The sequence below is a fragment of the Lycorma delicatula genome, chromosome 6, assembly GCF_047948215.1.
Source record: "Lycorma delicatula isolate Av1 chromosome 6, ASM4794821v1, whole genome shotgun sequence".
NCBI lineage: Eukaryota > Metazoa > Arthropoda > Insecta > Hemiptera > Fulgoridae > Lycorma > Lycorma delicatula.
Window position 1 is genome coordinate 36,071,009 of NC_134460.1, and position 23,519 is coordinate 36,094,527.

The window sequence follows — 23,519 nt, forward strand, 5'->3', positions numbered from 1 at the left end:
CACATCTTCATATGGCCTCTTCTGACCACAACCACCTAGTATAACTTACAACCCTCAACTATCAAATTAACCAATTCGTGGAAGCGCAATCCCCGCACGTTCCTCTAACAGCAAAGTTTTCACTCAAAAACTCTTCCTGTACCTAACTTCAGTTAGATTATGTACTTAGCTCGTTACTTGACTGAGTCTTTAAACACCAAAAATACTATCCTCATACCAACAAAACAAGTATTGATCGCAACAACAACAGTTTGTCCTACATTTCAATTTACTAAAGTCCTTTCCTTGACAGCTTGTTCTTCTAACATAAATTAATGGTAATAAATGGGGTTTCTATTATTTTTTTGTTCATGTAAACAATTAAAAATTATAAGCACCTCATCTTTAAAGAATAGTTTCTTTCAAAGGGCTTTTTGAACTTATTATCTTAATTTTCTTTAGGGACGTCTTAGTAGATTTTTGTAATACCCAATTAGAGATTATCTACCCAAGTAAAGTAGTTAGAATGCTCTAGGTATGCAATCAAATAATGTATTTGATCTTATATTTGCTCATTAAATAATTATGTTGTTTTAGTAAATGTATGTATGTATGTGTGTGTGTGTGTGTGTGTGTGTATGTAGGTGTGTAGTATATTGTTCAAATCTTTGGTTTTTGTCTACTACATTTAAACTTTTAATTCATGTATATCCTGTTTCTATATGATGATTTGAAAAATTTGGTACTGTTTTTGTGTTTTCTGGCTAAATACATTCCTTGTATGTGCAACTATTCTGTCTGATGTATTTAGTGCAATCATTGTAGTTTTTATAGTTCTAAGATTTTCTCTATCAATATATATTTTGTTAACATTTTTATGCTTGTGTATTTTAAAATATTAAGGGTGACCTATTAAATTAAGTTGACCTATTCAAAATTATAATCAACTATTATAGAATAAACAATCTAAATAAAGATGAGAAAAAAATAATCATAAAAAATAAATAAACAGAAATAAAAAAATTAAAAAACACAATACCAGGTAAACCAAGCTTACATCTGATAAATTTGTTTTTTACAAGCTTTCGTCTGATGTAAAAGATATCTTGTTAGATTAAAATGATTGATTTTAGATGTAAATTGTTTTGAAAATTTCACAGTAATCTTCTCTCTTGAAAATGTTTTTTAAGAGAAACAAAATGTATTCCTCACAACCAACTTAGAAAACATATGCTGACAAATATAGCACATCCAGAATATACAAATTAAATTAAAGTGATTGTATCAAACAGCATGGACATACATACACATACTGGTACAGAGAACTCACACTGTCAGGACACACAACTGAATCAAATTTTTAGATCGCCTCATAGAAACAGACCACATAAACAATAGGATACACACTAAACAAAAACTGCACATCCAAACTAAAAAGTCTGACCAATTTTTTCAGAATCTTTACTCTAAAAAGACCATCAAATAGCAAAAAGAAATATTTAAAGAACCAAATTATTATTGTTAATAATACCGGAAATTATAGTACGTATGCTAAAAAGTACTCAAAAATTAATTGATTTTCATTATGGCAATGCAAGTTTGGGCTTTCTCAACTTCTTATTAGTATTATTATACATAATAAAGAGGTTTCCTTATTTTTTTATATGAATGCCATGATCAACAGTGTGACCGACCAGTAACTCACTGAAAAAAAACTGTGTAATTAGTTCAAAGCGTACCTTCTAGAAGAAAATCTTTGAGCAATTTGAAAGTAAAGTATTGATCATTTTTAATAAATTAAAAAATTTATCACATTTTATTATGCTATTCTCTGAATCAAATATTATTTTATTCATTAATCAGCATAAGAAAGTATGGTTACATTCTTTTTTCCCCTCTTTTAAATAATTCATCTCTAAATAATATTACTCTGCGGAAAATGTTTTAAATAATGCTAAAAAAAATAGCCCGAATTTTCTGTGTTAATGTGTACATAAATATTAATTAAATAATTTTCATTATTCCTTTTGTACTCTGACTTATTTTGTAGATATTTTTTATATTTATTTAGTATTTTCATACTTATTTTAATATTATTTCTTGTGTTTATTATATTTTAAATAATTAATATGGATTTTAACCACATCTAGTTTTTATTTTGTTATAAAATTGTGTATTTGTGATAATGCTTTAGTCAAGGTTTTACTATGGTTTTCCTCGATCCATCCACAATACTGGAGCAGTTCCTTTTTATATTTATCCATTCCTGATGTGATCTATATTATAATGTGTTATTATGTACTTCTTAAAAGATCTATCTATTGGTATCAACGAGATAATAACATCATTTTCTCTTTTCTCACCATGGTTTAGTTTCTGTTTTTAATAAATTACCTACTTAAACAATTTTCTTATCAGTTAATTTTAAAATTAAATTAAAAGGTTTTCCTTTACTAAAATAACATTACACTGTTTGTGAATTTAAAAATAATACTAATCACATAAACATGAATTTCTACATATTAGTTATACAATTTTGTGGAGATAAATACTTATTATATTATCATTTAAAAATTGATATTATATTCTGTATCAGTTGTATTTATTATTTATTATCATCATAGAGTTGCATCACTATCATTTAATATAATTACAGTGTAACCCCGCTATAACGCGGTTATGGACTTGCGTGATATCCGCATCATAGGCTAACCGCGTTATTTCGAGAAGTAAATTGTAAATCATCAGTTAAAAAAATTTGCAAAAAATCAAGCAATAATGATTTAATATAAAAAGCCAATACACTTTAATGTGTACTTACATAGAAACAAGCTAAGTGCGGAAGATGCGATATTTTTTTCTTTGAATGTAAATTATTTTTTTAAATAAGAAGTTATTGTTTTTTGTTTCGCGGTAATATGTTTCTTCTTTATAATGTATGACTTTACATTTTGTAAATCCATTAAATAACGATTATCACTATCACTTTATGCTCCATCCATGTTATTACACTATTTATATTTTCCTGAACGTCTTTTATTGAGGGTGTAGACCAGAGTTTCCCAAACTTATTTTTCTCATAGACCACTTTCAAAATTTTTCTGATTCCGGTGGACCCCCTGCAGCTACATTTCTACCATATTTCCAGTCGACGGAAAATGTGAAGATTAGATCTAACTATGAAAATTTGCGTTACGGCAGAGTTCCACGAACTAACAGCCTCCGAAAAAAAAGTGAGAATTGATTGGTTAATTTTTGATTGACTGTGCTGTGAGTGGATGTTAAAAAAGTAAAGTTGGCCGATCAAAAAAATGCTTCCATCCAACTTTACATTTTTGACATCTACTCACAGCACAAGAAAGCAATCAATTCTCACTTATTTTATTTAGAAGACTTCCCATTCAGAGTGGTAAAAAGCAAAAGAAAAATAGTATATTTTTTGTGTTGCATTTATTCAAATATGTAATCATTACACTATTAACTATTATTGTTATAATATTGCAATGTAATATAATGAAATTGTTGTAATATAATTAAAATTAAACATTAATAGCGTAATGTAACTTCTACAATGACAATCACAAAATAGTTACAATTTTAAAGGGAGGGATGTACTTGATGGATTGACAGCAAATTATCAATATTTGGCTTCAGTTTTGTTAGGAATAAGCGCAAATCTCCCCGTTCTGTGATATTGAATCTGCTCCTTTTTTTTTGATAAAAGGTTTGTAACGACACTAAAACTTTTTTCGACAAGATATGACGAGGGAAACGCTATCAAAAGCTATCTCGCAATTCCCCACAGTCCAGGATATTTTTCTGGTATTTCTGCCTGCAGCCAAAATGTTTGATACCCTCTTTTAAATTTCACCTTCAGTTCCGCATTAGTGCTAAGCTCTAGTAGCTCCTCTTGTAATATCACATTCTCCACTTCCGTTTCATCAAATGGATTTATGATCCGTGGTGGTATTTCCATCGTCAAAATATCTTCAAATCTGATTTTGAAGTCATCATGCAGGGCAATTAAATGTTGAACGTATGTCTGAATATCCTCATCAAGGCATTCTACCTGTGACAAGTTTGAAAACTGGGAAAATACGCGCCGACTAATATTTTGCTTCATAAATTTCAATTTTCCAAGAAAAGCTGAAATTACACCCTTTGTTTTTATTAAATTGAGACTGTCACCTTGTAATTGTAATTTAATATCATTAAATTTTTTGAACAAATCTGTCAAATACGCGATGTCAGCTTTCACAACAGTGATCAGGTTTTCTTTTAAATCTAATCTTTACCTTCCAGAAACTCTAAAACTGGTTCAAAAAGTGAGTAAAATCTTGCTAAACTTGCACCTTTCGACAACCAGCGTATGTAAGAGCAATCGTTGGAAGTCTTCATCATTTTCATCGCACAATTGGGCAAATAAACGCGTATTCAATGCATTGCTTCTTATATTGTTAACAGTATCAATTACAAGTTGAAGCGATTGGTGCAATCTATCATTCAGATTTTTCGCTACTAGGTGTTGTCGGTGGATGACACAGTGACTTTGGGAATCAATGGTGTAGACCTCTGCAACACCTTCCCCTTCTTCCTCCGACAAATTATCGTTCGATTGTAGAACAGAGTTTACAGTTTCTTCGTCGGTCATGTATTGGGCAACGGGCGTTTTCTTATTGAGACCACTTACAGACAATTCTTGCCCGGTTCATTTGGCAATGCCAAATGAACCGGGCAACCAAATGCACCAAATGCACTGACGGACGAAACGCACCGTCAGTGCGTGTTCGTCAGTAAAAATATGAACTGTTTCAATGTTTTCTGTATTACTCTGTAATAATACCGACCAACAATTTTTAATTGTAGTATAATTTACGTTACTCCATGGTGTTACATCGCTGTATAAAATACTTTTAATGTCAGTTTTAAGAAATTCTGTTACTTGTAATTCTGAGTTAACGATAGCGGTTAGTAGCTCTCTTCGGAAATAAGCTTTAGATACCCGAGTAACTACTTGGTCTAATGGTTGCATTAAAGATGTGATTTTCTTGGGTAAAAACATTGATTATTTTCCCATCTTTAGAATTCAGCAAATCAGTAGGCGGATGAGCAGGGCAATTGTAAAGAAGTAATAAAGCTTTTTCTTCCAGTTTTCGAACTTGTAAATAATTTTTAACACAAAGCACAAATTCTTCGTTAAACCATGTTAAAAAAATATTACACGTCATCCAAGCACTTTTACTGTTTTTAAAAATAACCGGTAATAAATTCATATTAACGTGTTTGATGTAACGTGGGCTGGCATACTTACCGATTAGCAACGGCTTCAATTTATGATTTCCTGACTTATTGGGACACCAAAGAAAAGTTACCCTTTCTTTGTTCATTTTCATACCATTCTTATTTGGTGGCATCTAATGTTTTTGTTGGCAATAATTTATAATATAAAGCACTTTTTTATCACAATTATACAACTGTTTCGTTACTGAAGTTATTCTCTTTTATAACTCATTTTAATATTGTTTGTGATAAATGTTCGGCTGCCGTCGCATCTAATGAACGAGATTCTCCTTCGATATTTACTAGACCATGACGGATTTTCAGTCACGATAACCAACCGCTTGAAGCACTGAATTTTTCTCCATTGTTAATTTGTAAATGACAATTTAGTGCCTGAGCTTCAAGTATTGGCCCTGATAGCTCTATTTCTTCACTCCGTTTTTTGCAAAAACCAAAGTTACATACACTCATCTACAGCATTAAAATCACCGAGTCTAACCTTTTTGCGACTAAGTCCGACTGTTTCATCTACTGAATCAATAAAAAAAATGTAATTATCTTCTTTCAACTTACCACGTATAGTACCTTCAGGCACGCCGAATTCCTGGGATAAACTGGCTTTCGAACGACCTGCCTTAATCTTTTCAATAATTTCTAATTTTTCCTTTGGAGAATATGTTTTTCGTTTAGACGATGTATTAGGCAAATACGAACGAAAACAAACACTACAAAATCGAATAAATTAACCGACGTAATAAAACTTAACGATACTGATAAACACAGTAAAAACAGCTTGGAATAAATCGCAATACGTGATAACATTCAGTTACCATATACTGTGCCTTGTACAGGCAGCACATTGATGGTCTTATCGCTGGTGCAGGAAATGAGTCATGTGCAGTATATCATAAGAATTTCTCCTATTACTTTATTAGAATCATAGTTTAGTTTTATTGAATTATCTTTTTGGGAATTCCAAGGATTTAAAATTGGTCGTGGCTAATTGACAGATGTTATATTAGAAGCGTAATGTTGACAATTTCAAAGGATTTATTGTGGGTTTTACACAGAAATCCGATAGGATGACTAGCATTTTTTCTTCATCCTATTTTATTTTTTCAGATGCTCAGATATTTTTTGGGTATCCGCGGTACATCGAGCCGCATTTTAGCGGGGCTGTACTGTATTATTTTTCCTATAATTAGACTCTTATCATTTCTCTTTTTCATTAGTTAATTTTATTCTTTGTGATGATGCTGTTCCACAGTTTCCCTTGATCCAACCCACCGGGTTGGTCTAGTGGTGAACGCGTCTTCCCAAATCAGATGATTTGGAAGTTGAGAGTTCCAGCGTTCAAATCCTAGTAAAGCCAGTTATTTTTACACGGATTTGAATACTATATCGTGGATACCGGTGTTCTTTGGTGGTGGTTAGGTTTCAATTAACCACACATCTCAGGAATGGTCGAACTGAGAATGTACAAGATTACACTTCATTCACACTCATACATATCATCCTCATTCATCCTCTGAAGAATTATCTAAACGGTAGTTACCGGAGGCTAAACAGGAAAGAAAGAAGTTTCCCTTGATCCACCCTGACAAAAGGTGAAACAGTTCCTTTTCCGTTATACAGAAATTACCAACTCCACTTTTACTTTCCTTTGAAATGATGTAATTTAATAATCATTGATCTATGTAATATATATTCTGATTTTAATAAATATTTATTTCTTTTTATTAAATTTGTTGTAAAATGTTTAATAACAAAGAGTTATTGTATGTATGAATGGCACTTTCTAAATTTCTAGAATTTTTCTACCAAAAGAGAAGTTTGTTATTCTTTTTTTTTTTGACTGATATTCTGTTCTTTCGTTATCAGTTTAGAAATAAGTACTTTATTGCTTATACAAAATCATCCTTCCTTATTCAATTCACAATCAACAAAGTTCATTACAGTTAAGGTTAAATTACTGTAATTATATTTACTGAAACAACATTATTTATTCTGTAAAGAGAAATTTTGCTTAAATAATAACTACAAACGAATTATTATGGGTGTCCCATAAATTAACGCACTTTATTAAATTTAATATTTTTATTATGTAATCTTCAAATAACATATATATATATATATGTAGTGTCAGCAGCACTACTCTACAATGTCAGCATTCTGTTCTTTAGTTTATTATTCAAACTATTTTGTTTTCATTATTCATCATGGAGAATTTTAATTCCAGAATTTGATTTTTTAATTGTCTCACCAAATTAAAATTTTATTCAGTTAACTTCATATTAGAATCTAAAATAACTGCATCATCCACATCTTCGTTCTCCTACATTTTATAATTTTAAAAAAGGTAATGATATTTAGGAGTACATAATTGCTGGCTTGCATATTGCAATAATGTAAAGTGGACTGAGAGAAAAGGGACTGTTTGTAAGAGCAAATAAGTTAACGTATCTAGAGGTTTTTACAGGATTTTATTCTAAATTACACATCTTTGTACTTATTGCGCAAAATTTTTGTATAGTACACTAACAATTAGTATTGTTAAGAGTATTTATTCTGTTTGTGTTTTTTGTACAGTTCTGTGAACTCTGCTGAGTGAGATATGTGAACCATGTTTTTAAAACATGTTAAGTACAATTAAACTCATTTATTTGCTTTTTGCATTATTTAATTCTCTATCATTCTTTGAGATTTCTCTGATATAAAAGTTGCTCGGTTTTGGTTTCAGAGAGTTGAATTTTTAACATTTGTTCTACATTATTGTTTCCATTATCCTTGAATCAACTGTTTGTTTCATTATTCGATCACTGTGTAGAGCATGCTACCATATTTTTTTCTTACAAGTATTCATAGTGGATGATTTTATTGGTAATCAATAAAGTTTTGTAAATATTTATGCCATTTAATGAATTTCTAAAATTTTGATATAGATATAGTGTGTTTTGAAAAAAAAAACACTGCAGCAGGTGATTGTTAACAGTTGAGTTTACTGGAAAAAATAAAGGTTTATTAGTAAAAAATATCTTTTATTAGTTATAATTTTTTATTGTTTTAGTAATGACAAAAACAGTAAAATTCTGTATAATGATACAGAATTTCTCAAAAGCAAAACTGATGACAAAAAGTTTATGAGTAATAAGCATTATAGTACAAAGAAACAGCACCACATAGCTATGTGGTATAAAAAACATTTTTAATTCTTTCTGATAAGGCAGAGAACTGAAAATGCTTTTTCAATTTTTCCGGATTCAACATTATTTATGTACCTCCTTTTATCTTTGAAGAGTACACTTTTTTTTTATAAGAAATGATACCCTGAAAGTTGCCATACTCCAAAATCATACTGACTCCTCTTGAAGTTAGGTTTAGAAATTAGAATTAATTATTTTATGAAACAATATTTTTTTAAATGTTATATTATTTAAGTTCTAATCTAGACATATTATTCCATAGTTTAGTTACTACAATAAAATAGAAATTTTATGTTTTATGTTAAGTATAAATTACCTCAATAATAAAAAATCTTCAGGGATACCTAATGATTATCTGGCTGTGTTACTGATATCATATTTCCATTGATTTTATCTCTCATTGATTTTATCTCATTGTTATTTAGTCTCTGATAAGTTAGTTAAAACGTGTAAGTATTGTCAAATAAATTAAAATAGAATCCAGTTTGTAGCAAAAATAGTTACATCATCAATTATTTAATGAATGGTAATAAACAGATGGTTAAGAAAAATAAACAAACTGAATATTTACTGTAATAACCAGTTTTATGTTGACGTATTTGATTTTGAATGCTTGTGCAATTGATGGTGTTATAAATTTTACATGTGGAAGTTAACAGAGAAATAGAGAAAATTATTTACATTTGCCATGTCTGCTGTAAGAATGAGGTTCAACTTCTGTAGCAGTACACCTAAGGGAATTCCAGTTGGCATGTGGCCAGTTGTGCAACCAATATTTTCTAATACACAATTTACACAGAATAGTTTTATAAAAAGCAATGTCATTTCTTTTAAAACTGATTAATTAAATTTGTGATTTTGAGCATTAACCTTATATTATTTGTTCCTTTATCATTACAATTAATACTCAAATTATGAATAATATTTCTTATTAGGAAGATCTTGCGTTTGTTGTTAATAAACTGGATGTGATATACAATTGACTTGTTTAAATATTTTTATGATTCATATATATTTTAATGAATCACAAAATTCCCTGATTATAATAAATGACACTAATTTCAAAGAAAAATGAATTTTTTTTTTTTTTGTTTATTTAAAGAATATTTGCAAATCATAGTTTCTGATTTAAATGAGAACATTTAAATTTACTTATTTAACAATTAAGCTAATTCCTTAAATTGCTTTATTATAGAGTAATTGGTATTATCCAGGCAAATATTGTTGTCAAAGAAGCAGTTAATGCATGCAATGCCAGTAAAACACATTCTGTATTTAATCTATATGTTTTCCTTCATTTATTTGTAGAAAAATAATACCAAATATTAATATTTAAAGATTTTTAATTACTGAAAGGAACTACTGTTAAATTTTTATTTTTGCACTCTCTGCTATTATTATTTATAATTAAAGATATCAACTGCATGAAGTGAACTGGATGCACTGGTTTTGACTCTGGTGATCTACAGAAACCAGTTCATTGAATGTGTCTTTTTATTTTTGTCACATTACCACACTTTGCATTCTTTAATTTCCAGGTTGCTAACCCTTACCCACCGCATTGGTCTAATGGTTAACTCATCATCACAATTCAGCTGATTTTGAAGTTGAGAGTTCTAGGGTTCAAATCCTAGTATAGGCAGTTACTTTTATATAGATTTGAATATTAGATTGTGGATACCGATGTTCTTTGGTGGTTGGGTTTCGATTAACCGCACATCTCAGGAATGGTCAACCTGAGACTGTACAAGACTACACTTCATTTGCATTCATACATATCATCCTCATTTATCCTCTGACGTAATACCTACGGTATTTCTGGAGGTTAAACAGAAAAAAGTAGTAGAAGATAGCTAACCTTCAAGAAATTCTAGATGTAGTAAATAAATTATTAATTAATTTTCAAGTTTTTTTTTTTTTTTAATTAAATATTTATTATAAAAACCTTTTCTTCTTCTGATAGAGCGTTATTATATTCCAATGTTGACCATGCTATCCTCATTTTGTTGACCACATCTCTGAAAAGTTCAGTTGTGAATTTTGAGAACTTTATTCTTAAATCCTTTAACCATTGAAGTAATGATAATAATAAATAAAATAATTAATAAAACAGGTTTTTTTTATCAATTTATAACAATTTAGTATTATATTAATTATTTTTATACTATTAACACATTTTTTAAATAATTATTTTTTTTTATTCTGTTTAATTTTTGTTACTGCTGATAATACATGTAAAGTGTGTGTTAAAACATTGTTTTGCTTAACCTTAAGGAATTAAACAGACTTTAGAAAAACTTGAGGAAATATATATTTTTTCATTTATTCTATAAATTTAAGGTAGAAGTCAATGCCAAATTAAGGGTTGGTAACTTGCTGTTAATTGTTTTTAATTTGGCACTGACTTCTTAAAGGATAAATGGTAGATAATAATTTCTTAAAGGAGTACTATCTAATTTTTTGTGCGTTTTTTAAAGTGATTTTGTTCATTTCCTTTTAAGTAAAAAATTGTATTTTATTCTATAATAAGAGATTCATTTCTGATGAATTCACTTTCTCTATTCACTTCTTTCCTGAACTTTTATTATTGAATCCAGCACTAAATTAGTAGTTGTTTGTGGGGTTGTTATACTAATATTGCTTTCACTTTTTAGTATATTTTTTAAATTTGATTTCAGTAAACATTTTTTTAAAGCAAAAGGTTTTCATCATAATCTTGCTGGTGCTGTAATATTTATTACCATTCTAGAGATGTTTAATAAAACCATCTAGTAATTTTTATTCAACATAATCAAAATTCATGTTTTATTTTTAAAACCAAAACAGAAATTAATTAAATTCTAGGCTTCAATGAATTAAAAAATTCACTATTATTGTGTCAGTAAACAAAATTCTTAATTGCTGCTATATTTGAAATATTTATTCATTTACATCAAATTCCATTTTTATTACATTTGCAGATAATCCATTGTAAATGTTTCAAAATTTAAAATAATTCATAGTACTTTATGTAACATGAAACTTACATTATAGTGATGTATAGTGTAGATTATTTTTAGGTTTGGTGACTACTCTCCCTTTTATATATTTATGTGTAACACACAAGTATCTGTTTGTTTATATTTATGTATGTATGTGTATAACCACATCTGTGCATTTTATGTGTACATAATTAGCATAGATACAAATTAATAATTAGCATTGTTAATATTATTGATGCATGTATAAGAAATGAATCTAGTGTAGCAATTATTTTGAAACATTTTGTAATAGTGGATCTTTTGCCAATCAGGCCAGACAGGAAATAACTTTGGGAGCCTTAACTACTAACCAAACAAAAGTATTACTGTTCTAATGTGTTGCCAGTTCTGTTCTTTAACATTTATAATGTCCATAGTTTTATTTTTATTGCTAAATATTGTTTTTATGTTATTTATGATTGAATGAATTTTCAAACTCCATTGTATTTAAAGATTTTAAAAGTAATTTATATACTTTAAATTAAAACTTAAAAAAATATAGGAAATTATCTATTTTCTTAAATCATTTTGATTAATTTAATTAAAATTTATCCATTCAGTTTGTTTTTTTTTTTTTAATCTTTGTTTAGTCATAGTTTAGGTTCTAGAATATTTTGTTTTTAGTCATTGGTATAAATAAAAGTGAAACAGATTTAAAGTGTTTCTTACAACATATTTAAAAATTATTCAACTGTGTTGTTTTCATCGATAAGTACTGATCTATTATTGAGTATTAGTATTAGCAAGAATGGTTTTTGTTTGTTTTTTAAATCAGACAGACTTGTATTAATAGTGTGACTAAAAATGAGAAACTATATTACATTTACATTGTGTCTATTTTAGTATATCCTCTCTTTCTATCTGTTTTGCAGTTTTCCCCCTTCTTCCCTATGATTTACCATAATAATTTTATAGCTGCACTTGCTCTTCTGTGGTGCCATATTAACGCTTGATGATAGTTGATGAAGCAGTTACTTTCTCAGTGAGTTTGTTTTTATTAGTTTATTATTACGAAACTTGACTCCATGAAATAAATCCTTGAAGGACCCACCAATCATAAGCCTGTTGAAACAAGATTGATAAAGCACAATTTCCAAAGATTAATTTTTTACTGGTTTCAAGTGTTGATTGAAAATGCAACACTTGAAAGTGTTGTCTTGTTTTAAGTGCTGTCCACTGAAAACCACATCTTTTTTTGAGTATCTCAGGATTCAACTCATATCTCTCTAGTACTGGTTGTTAATTATACATTTTCCATCCAGAAATCACAGAAAATTGGACCTTTACCATCCCAATAAATTGATTGATTACATCATTTGATGATTAGGTCTTGGATTTTTTTTAATGGAGATTTGGTATACCCATGCTTTGTTGCTTGGATTCTGGTGCATAATAATGGATCCAGATCTCATCAAAAGTTATTATTCCTTCTAAAAATCCATCTTTGATCAAATATCACTGTTTAAATTTCTGAAATACCAGAAATCTAGTTTCTTTATCATTGTTTGTAAGCCGTCCTGGAACCCATTTTGCCTATGATTTTAAATAGTTCAGATTGTAATGAGTACTTGAATAAATTGTAATGATACATACATTGCAAATTTAACCATTTCTTTTTTTCTGAAAACTCTGCTTGCCTCCATAAATAAGTTTGTTGAGCTGCAGTTAAAATTAACTTCATGTTGGTTGTCATTAACACTTATGTGCCTCCTTCACTTTTGAATTGGTCAAACCACTTGTAAATATTTTCATTATACGTACAAATTTTATTAAATTTCTTGAACATCAAGCAGTAAGTTTCATTGGCATTACGCCATTTTAAACCAGAAATTTTACTGAATGTTGTTTTGTGCCCTGTTTGCAACATTATTTTAATGCAATTATAATGGTTTAGTTAATATTATTTGAGAACATCGCGTTTGTTATGTGTATATTTCTATTATCTTCATTGGTTTGAAAGATTTTTTCATCCTATAAATTTTGTCTGCTATTTTTTAATCTTTAATTATGTTTGCCTGTATTTATTAGTATCAATTCAAAAGAAACATCAATAGCTTTATTAAATAAGCCCCAGTTGGGCTTTTTATACAACCACTAAAAAGAAGCAGAATTTGCATATAAATCCATACATTGATCTGTGGCTATAAAATCACACAAGTACCAAGATTTAAATAACATAAGTAAACTTAACAAACTTACCATTGATTCACAGGTTTTTAAGTCAAAACCAACTGAATATACTTCAGGAATAGAGATCAAGTTAAAGAAAAGGAATGGATATTGATAAAGAGGTAATCTATCTATGAGGGATTGCAAAATAAGTAAAGTAACCTTACCCAAGTTCCCTTTCTGGCAGTGTACATTCTCCTGCCTGCAATCCCTCAAGTAATTAGGATATCTTTAAATATGATTGGAGCAGGATATTTCTGATTAACTAAAACAAAAACTTTTTTTTCATTTTCAAAAATTCTTTTGAGATCAGGCTCAGCTTCTTAAAGATAATTTAAAACATGAGGAAGTATCAAGCCAAATTATAAATAATTCAGTTTTTCTCATAACAGAGGATAAATTACGTATGTTAGTATAATCTGTTTCACTGTTACACCTGTTTGTGTAAATTAAATCAAATTTAGGTAAAAGTAGTTATATATTTTCAAATGCTGAGTTATTCTACATGATCTTTTGATAAGATCATGTAGAAAGTATATTCTTAAGTGTGTTGAGTAGTCCATTAATCAAAATTTCTCAAGCTGACAATTTACGTGAGATTGGGTGATTAGAGAGAGAAATTGTGAATTTAAATGCCTATTTAAAAAGTTTTTTTTTATTGTTTTTGTGTTTATAAAATGAAGAAACCTTTTAACTTTATTTTATTCATAATGAGCTATGAAGAGTTTTTTAGTTTATTATGTATTCTGTTTATTGTTAAATAATTGCTTACATTATTTTCTGTTGGCTTATAGTATGATGTCATCAACATACAGCTGTGCCAATATATTATTTTGTAGACATGTCCATTGTTTATGAGTTCATCAGATTATTATGGTTCTATATTATAAAATATCGTATAAGAGTCCTAGAATTATTTTGAGATATATTTTTTACCTCAGAACTCAATAAACAGTCAATAGAAATAACTTTATTTTTTAAGATCAAAATTAATACTATAATAGATTGCACAACATAACATTAATAATGATGAATGGAATTATCTGACCATAGGTTAGTTCAGCATTACTATTTTGTTGTAAGTTCTTTAATATTAAGTTAAATTTATTTTTAATGTATGTAGAAATGTATGTGATCTTGATTTTTGAACTTTCATTTTCATTATAAAAAAGATAAAATATAGTATTATCACTTCTTGTCATGTATCATAAGACACTTAAAATAATAAATAATTAACTAAAGTGTAAACAATAAATATTAAGATGTAAGATTTAATTACGTTGAAAAGGACAAACAATTGTATGAAATATTCATTAATCTATTAGGTATGCATATTTTTTGGCTTGATTCCAGATAAATAAATCTTTTTCTGAGAAACTGTCTAATTATTTTGGTAGAGCAGTCTTTTTTAAAGTTAATTATAAAAATTAAATATTTGTTTTCTTTATATTCATAATGATTTAAATAATCTTTTAAAAACAGTTTTTATTATTTTTAAATTTTAATTGATTTTTATTATTTTAATAGTAAGAGCACTCTTTTATTAAAGTTAATCTGAAAAATTAAATATTTGTTTTCTTTATAATAAATAATGCTTTAAATAATTTTTTTAAAACTCTTTTCCTTATTATTTTAAAATTCTAATAATTTTTTTTTATTTCATTAGTAATACAATAACGTAATATTTATTTTTTCCCCATTTTTATTAAAAAAATTAAAAAAGTTGGTGTAAATCTGTCTTGAAATGACTGTGGATTTGCCTTTTATATAGGAAGTTCTGGACTTGAGTTTCAATCTGGCTTACCTTTTTTTTTATGTTTATAAAATTTTTTTTCTTCATTACAAAAAACGCTACCATTGATTGATATTATTATTAAACTTACCCCCATTTGTGTAAAGGTAAAAATTTAAGCCATCCTTTTCCTTAAGATAAATTTGAAAATTATTGACTTAAGATTTTATTTATTTTCTTATTAATTTATTTATTACAAGTTTCTTTAAATAATATAAAATAATCTAAGAAAATAAATTGTAGAATGAATCGTTAAATAATTACAAAAAATGTTAAAATTACTCCTTCCTATCCCTAGACCCAAGAGAAGGCTGTGTTCCCTCCAGCTCCTTCATCACTTTATGTGTATTTTTGCTTTAAAAAATCTAAAAATTTAAAACCTTTGACATTTTTTTTTTAAGAACGATGTTTCAATTTATGGAAGCTTGAGGGAATTTTTGCACTAATACAAACAGTCTTTAAAGAGTCCCAATGAACTTTTCATCAGGTTGCATATGGATTGATGCAATTATGGATTCCAAAGCGCATTTTGACTCTAAATTAATTTTTTATTTATTTTGGATGATAAGAGATTTAATTTTTTTAATAAAATGTTTAATGGTCTTCAGAGATTTCCTGGTGAAGATATCACCAGAAAATATATTCTTAAAATAGTATTCATGAGTGAAACGAGAAAGAAGTATTCACATAGCTAACTAAATTACAGCTGGAACTAATTACTATGTAACTTTGATGATCTGCAGGAATCAATTATTAAACAAAACTTAAGCCACTGACATGTATATTTAACATTGTTTTATTTTAGAATTGTTTCTGTGAGAAATTTTTCAACTACAGTAGTACTATTAAAAACGTATGGAGTTATAGTTTATTGACTGCCTTTTCTATAGATTAATGTTATTATTATTATTTCTATTACTAAAACATCTATTAATTTTAGTATATCGCTCAATTAAAAGTTGTCAAATGCTATTAACATATTTTTAGCTTGGCTAATAATTTATGCTTATTAACTATGATGAATTGATCTAATAAAATCACAAAAAATTAGTTCACTTTTTATATCTATTGAGTAAATTTTTACTTTTGTACTCAGTTATATAGAATATTCAATTTTTTTAGTTAATGATCTCATATTTTTAAAATTAAAGACTGTAACAATTAAAAGAATTATACTGAAACAAGATTAGATTAAAAAATAATAATAAAACCCTACTATTCAGAATATTATATACAAATGCCCCAAAATGAGCTGAAATTTTAATTTTTTAATAAAATACATTTTTTATTTAATAATTGGTAATATTTTTACTTTATTAGAAAGTGGAGATTATGTGTGATACAAAACATTTGACAAATGAGCACCCTCATCTTAGCTGCACATGTTCACTCTTTTGACAAAATTATCTTACTTATTTCTGTTTAGTCTCCAGGAATCACCGTTCAGGTGTTATTTCAGAGGATGAATGAGGATTAAAAAACGTATGAGTGTAAATGAAGTGTATTCTTGTACAGTCTCAGTTCAACCATTCCTGATATGTGTGGTTAATTGAAATCCAACCATCAAGGATCTAAAATTCAAATCCGTATAAAAATAACTGACTTTACTAGGACTTGAATGCTGGAACTCTCGACTTCCAAATCAGCTGATTTTGGAAAGATGCATTCACCACTAGACCAACCCGGTGGGTATTGACAAAATTGTCTAAAACATGTTGATATACTTGCTGGGAAATGTCGGCAATGTTGTGTCAAATTTCTTTTATGAGGTCCTTAATTGTTTGTTGTTTATTGATGACTTAAGATGACACTTTATCCTTAAGATGACAACAAAGAAAAAAGTTCAACGGTTCAAGTCACATGATCTTGACAATCAATTCACATCACCTCACTGCGAGATAATACCACCATTAAATTTTTCTTGCAATAACTACATGGTTTCATTGGCAGTGCGGCATGATGCACTGTCTTGTTGAAACCATATCTCTTCCACATCCATATCATTAATTTTAGACCATAAAAAATTTGAAATCATTTCACAATATTGATGTTGTTAGTCGCAACTGTTTCATGTGTTATAGGTTTAAACATAAAGCCATTGACAGTAACAGCAGCTCCATTTTCATTTTCAAAGAAATAAGATTAATCAATCCCCCCAGCCCAAATCCACACCAAACCATGACTTATCAAGGATGGAAGAAAACTTTTCAATCTTTTTTTGATTTTCTGATCTCCAGATTCAACAATTTTGTTTATTAACAAAGCTGGCAAGAAGAAATTGCGCCTCATCGTTAAAGATGATTTTTTTCAAAAACTCATTATATTGTTACTTTTACAATTTCTATGTGTTCAAATGTGTACTTTTCCATAATTTAACCTCAATATTTACTAACAACAGCGTATAAAATTCTCTACTCTGGTTTTACTGAGAAAAAAATGGCTGCAAATTTAAAATATCAGTTCATTCTGGGACACTTTGTAAAGATATATTTTAATATTGAAGTAATGATTAAAATTACTCCTGATTGTTGTATTTAGTCAAGCAACGATATTTTCAAACATTATCTTTATTTACTTTTAAGGTGACTTACAAATACATCAAAATATCACACATAGTGTAAAATTAATTTTCATTGGCACTGCATTAATAAAAATTTATATAAGCTTGGTTTAGTATACATCTTATATATAAATGGGAAAATTTGTCTGTTTGTTTGATTTGCAACAGCATCACACCAGAAACAGCCGACTGATTGCTTTCAAATTTTCAGGATACATTCATGTTATCCTAGGAAGGATTTTAAACCATAGATACCTATGGTTTAAGGAAAGGCCTTAGCTGCTATGGGGGTTAAGATATTAAAGAAAAAATATTTATCCTTTTATTTCATTATTATAATTCTGTCACCATGACAACATTAATATATTGAATTAAAAGGATTAATTATTTTTTTCTTTAATGAATATCTGTAAAATATTAAATATTCTCACAACCATGAGAATAACAAACACATTGGAGGTTTAGGGGTGGAGCCTCCTGGCTAGATGGTTGGGCGAGCAAAGTGTGTCCTGACCTGCAGGTACATATATATATATATATATGTGTGTGTTTTTTTTTTTTTAATATTTAAATAATTCATATTGACCACTGTGTTAATAAAATTTAATATTATTTGAAATATGAACCACCAAACACAAAATTAGATAAGTTAAATTTACAATATTAATTTCTAGTTTTTGCAGTATCCCACATCTTCAGTTGTTATTAAATTCTATATCTGTTACATTAAAATATATTCTTTTAATTTTTTATCAAGGATTATGTCATTTCTTTACAGGACAGCAAAATTTACAAATACCAGAAAAAAGCAGTCCTATGGCTCGCTGTAAATATTTTATGTGGTTTATGTTTCATTACATATGATTTAATTTTTTTGGTAATTGTAACTAAATAATGTTCATGAATTTACCGTACTAACAACAAAAGCTTTTATAACGAAAAGCAAAATCCTGAATATCTATAGCTGTCTCTTGAGTTGTGATTTTTTAATACAACTCTGACCCCAGTGTTTTCTTTTTTATCCCCAAAAGACAAATGTAATTTTAGATAAATCATTTTTATTAAGAAGTATTAATTGTTCAAACAAATGAATCGTTCATGCGCTTCATTCAAAATAAAAATGTTGCACATACAGCAAACAAACCATGCACCACGCTTTTTTTATTGGAGAGATGATCATTATATTATTAAAAATTTTCAAAATATAAACAATTTCAAATAAAATAACAAAAGTTTAAAAGAATATATTTTAATGTAATAAATATAGAATTTAATACCAACTGAAGATGCGGGATACCGTCAAAACTAGTCATTGGAAATTAATATGGTAGTTTAATTTATCCATTTACTGTGTTTTAGTGGTATTTATTTCATGCAATATTAAATATATATATTATTATAAATATCAAATGGCTGAATGACTTACCTAACTTACAGTATAAGATAACCCATAATTAAATTTTAATGAATTAAAATGTTTAGTAATTTTTTATTTTATTTCAGAAAACAAATCTAATTTAAGAGGACATGATATATTTATTACACAAAATAAAAATTAATAAAATATTAAACATGTTAAATAATTTAAAAGACCCTTAACAATAAAAAATCTATGCCTAACAAATGAACATAAAAAATTAGTAAATATGAAAGACCTCAAGATACAAATTCATAAGCAACTAAAAGAAATAACCCAACTAATCCTAAATTTCTTCCACAACTCCTTTATTACCTTTATTATTTATCAGATAAACCAATTAAGTAAAATTTTATTGTCCAGTATTGTATGAAATGGCAGAAATTTATATTGAATTGATAATTTGTATACTTACATTCAAATTGTTTGTAATTTCTTGTATATTATTTGCTTTTCTGAAATAAGATTACAAAAAAGATATTAAGATTAAATTATTTGTAGACTTCAGGTGGAATATTTTGTTATTTGTTTTTCCCACAAAATTCTTCTGTTGGATTTTTAGGCTCTGTCAGCAGGTAGAAATTTTTGCGTATAGATTGAAATAATTATTTTTACTGAACAGTTTTAAATATCTTTTTTGCTTTACATATTAACATGAAAGTTAATATGTGTATGATACAATGTTAAAAAATACTAAGACCACTTTTTTTTCTAGGTTAATTTAGCTGAAGAGTTTGATATTCTTCAGATAGTTGGTGAAGGATGGTTTGGAAAGATATTGCTAGTAGAACACAGGATAACAGATACAGAAATGGTATTAAAAGCATTACCAAAACCGTATGTTTCATTAAAAGACTTTTATAGGGAATATCATTACGGATTACATCTTTCAGCGCATAGAAATATTGTTACAACACATGATGTTGCTTTTGAGACTGCAGGATTTTATGTTTTTAGCCAGGAATATGCACCTCTAGGAGATCTAACATCAAATGTATCTGATGTCGGTATTGGGGAACTTCACACAAAAAGAGTTGCAAAACAGGTATGGTGTGGTAATTCATTTTTATGAACTTTGTGAATTGTATAGTGTGCATTATACAGTTAATTTTTAAGATTTTTTTATTTATATTGTACATATGCATGTACCATTGCATTTTTAATCCTCATTTTTGATTTTTAAAAAGTTGAATATTTGAAACTGCTTTTTCGAAGTAATGTCAGTTTCTACTCAATTGTATTTTAATTACTAAAACTAGAACAGGTATATTTGAAGGCTTTAATTAAACTAACTGAGGATATAATTTTTTTTTTTTTAGTTGCAGATGTAATATAAACATTTAAGAACTAGAATTACACAATTGACCTAAGTCTTGGTTCATCAAACTGGCATTGTTATTTCAACTACAGCAGTGGTTTCTACACATTAACTTAAAATACTCAAAATCTAACTTAGTAAACCAGAGTAAAACCATACTAATAATGATAATATTTGAAGGTGAACATATATATAATATATATATTTGAAGGTTTTAACATATTTAAAGGTGTTTGAAAAAACACTGTTGAAAACTTTGAATTATGCAAAATGCAACCAGTATGAGTTTACGGTTGTATAGTTAAAAATAACATTTTGTAGAAGTTATAAAAAAAGTAGTACAAGCTTAGAATTGAGAATTATATATACATAACAGTTTGATAAGGTATACTTTGTTACATATCATTTTTTTTTCTTTTTTTTGACTTATGAATTATTAATTCGCCACAGAAGTTACAAAGAAGCTTGTACATGGGAATGTGAAGATTGAAATTTATAGCATATGAAAAAAGCCATGTCTAACCGAGATTTGAACCAAGGACCTTCAGATGAAATGCCGAGATGCTACCACTCCACAACAGAGTTTAACTCTTACTAAATAATTTTTTGATAACATAATTTGTATTTATTCTTATAGTAACAATACACTAATACCTAATAAAACAACCATACATTTTTAAATTTCATGACTTATGTAAATTCTTTTTTCATTTATTTTTTTTTTTTTTTATGAAAAATGTCAAGCCTACCAGAGTACAAATCAGAACCTTTTAAGTTCGTATTCCCATCTTTAAGATAAGAATTGTAACGTAAAAAATAATTTTTATCAAGACACATCCCATATATATGCTACCATTCTATTATAATGTAGAGGTTGCAGCATCTTGAAGAGAATTCATAAAAGACTGAAAGAATATAGAAAGATTAAAACTAACATAGAATTATTATACTTTATTACCCAAATGTAATAATTCCGTAGTTGTATTAGGAAAGTAATAATGCCTCAGTTGAATAGAAAGCATATTAAGCAAAATTATCTCAACCATACTTCAAAAATATATATGTATGGAGTATCATTAAAGTAACATTGATATTAATCATTATTACAGAATTTCTGGCTTTGACAAGAAATTTTGACATTTGGCTTTGACATGTGTAAATTGAATTCTACAGAATTGGTTTTACACATGTAGATCTATAACAATTGAAAATAACAAACTGTAGTATACTTTACAATACACAATTATAAAAAACAAATTACAAAATGATAAATCATTAAAAATTATGTAATGATTATATTATTACTGATTATATTATGATTATATTATATTATGATTATATTATGATTATATTATTATTTCCCATATTCGGGAACTACTTTGAAGGGGATAATATTGTTGTTTGAAAAAAATTGAAAAAACTTGTTTGAAAAAACTTTGGTAAGTAAAAAGTCAGACTCATTAGTTTTCTCATACACCTCGTATAACTTGCAGATTTGTAATTTGCAGATGTTGGAAATATATTATTCTTTAGTTAAAGTAAATTGTGTTTTTTTTGTTTTTTTTTACTATATTTCTATATTTTTGGAACCTTAAAACAATAATAAGGAATAGAATAACAGGGCATAAAAACTATGTAATCGTCTTTGTAGATTTCCAAAAGGCATATGATTTTTAAGGCATATGCCTTATTGGTATAAGCTTCCTTATTTAACATCCTAGAAAAATTGGCCCAGAAAGAGCCAATTCTTCTAGGGGTTTGTAAGTCCAAAAAACAATAACTTAATTTCATTAATTAACATAAGTTCATGGGAGAACTCACAAAAGAATTTGAAATTAAATCAGGAGAGTAAGACAAAGAGATGGTTTATCAACTCTTTTAACTATGCCCTACAGAAAGTAAAAAGAGAATGGGAAGAGTAGCTGGAAGAAATTAGAACTCACCATCAAATAAAATTGAAAGGAATTATAATTAAATGCCCAACCTTTTTTGATCACATTGCAATTTTCTAAGAGAATTTCAAAACAACAGCAGAACAAGTAAACAACCCAGAAAAAATTGGATCAAAAATTTTCCTTCATAAAGAGACAGTTCATGCCCAACATCAAAGATTCCCTGAAGTCCCTAAATATGAAATTTTGAAAAATCAACAAGTCAATAAATTTAAATACCTGGGAGAAATAATTAAAAGTAATGGTTTAATCATAGAAGCCGATCAAAAAATCAGCTTCTGTAGTGTATAATTTATAGGTAGGCTAATTAATTTTTTCTCACAGAGAAAAATGTAATTAGCTTACCATCTAACAAAAGACATTCTTATCAAAAAGAATATCTCAATAAAGTCTAAAATCAGGCATAATGATATGGTAATAAAACCAAACATAAAAAGAAGAGTCAAAATATTTCAGCCACCTTATGAGAATGAATGATAACAAGCTCATAAAATAAATTTTCAATCACATTAACAACAAAAAGAACAGAGCTCAATGAATCTTAGTGGTTCAAAAAGATCTAAAAGAAACGAAAATATCTGAATAAATAGTACAAGATAGAACAATGTTCAGAAAACTGGTACAAGATTTCAAGAGTTTCTTAGAGGAGAAGAAAGTAACCAACAATATCTGGTCAGAAGAAAGAAGGCAGAAACAAAGCAAAAGAATGAACTATTATTAATAAGAATGGCAGCAGGGAATAAAATGCCCAAAAGAAATAGAAATGAATACAGAATGTTGCTTATGTGATCCTCAGATGGTCAAACTTAAAAAAAAGTCTATTTTATTC

General features: G+C 27.8%; 1 protein-coding gene across 3 annotated transcripts in view; it reads left to right on the forward strand.

Annotated features, from left to right (window-relative positions):
- Positions 1-23,519, forward strand: part of LOC142326841 (serine/threonine-protein kinase meng-po) — a 72,068-nt gene that overhangs the window by 33,839 nt on the left and 14,710 nt on the right. For 2 of the 3 annotated variants that reach the window (XM_075369575.1, XM_075369573.1), the window contains exon 2: positions 20,136-20,465. In XM_075369575.1, the coding sequence (XP_075225690.1) occupies positions 20,232-20,465 (234 nt within the window). In that variant the 5' untranslated portion in view covers positions 20,136-20,231. Of the gene's footprint in view, positions 1-12,416; positions 12,465-20,135; positions 20,466-23,519 lie in introns of those variants that run through there. The other variant, XM_075369574.1, reaches the window with a different exon arrangement.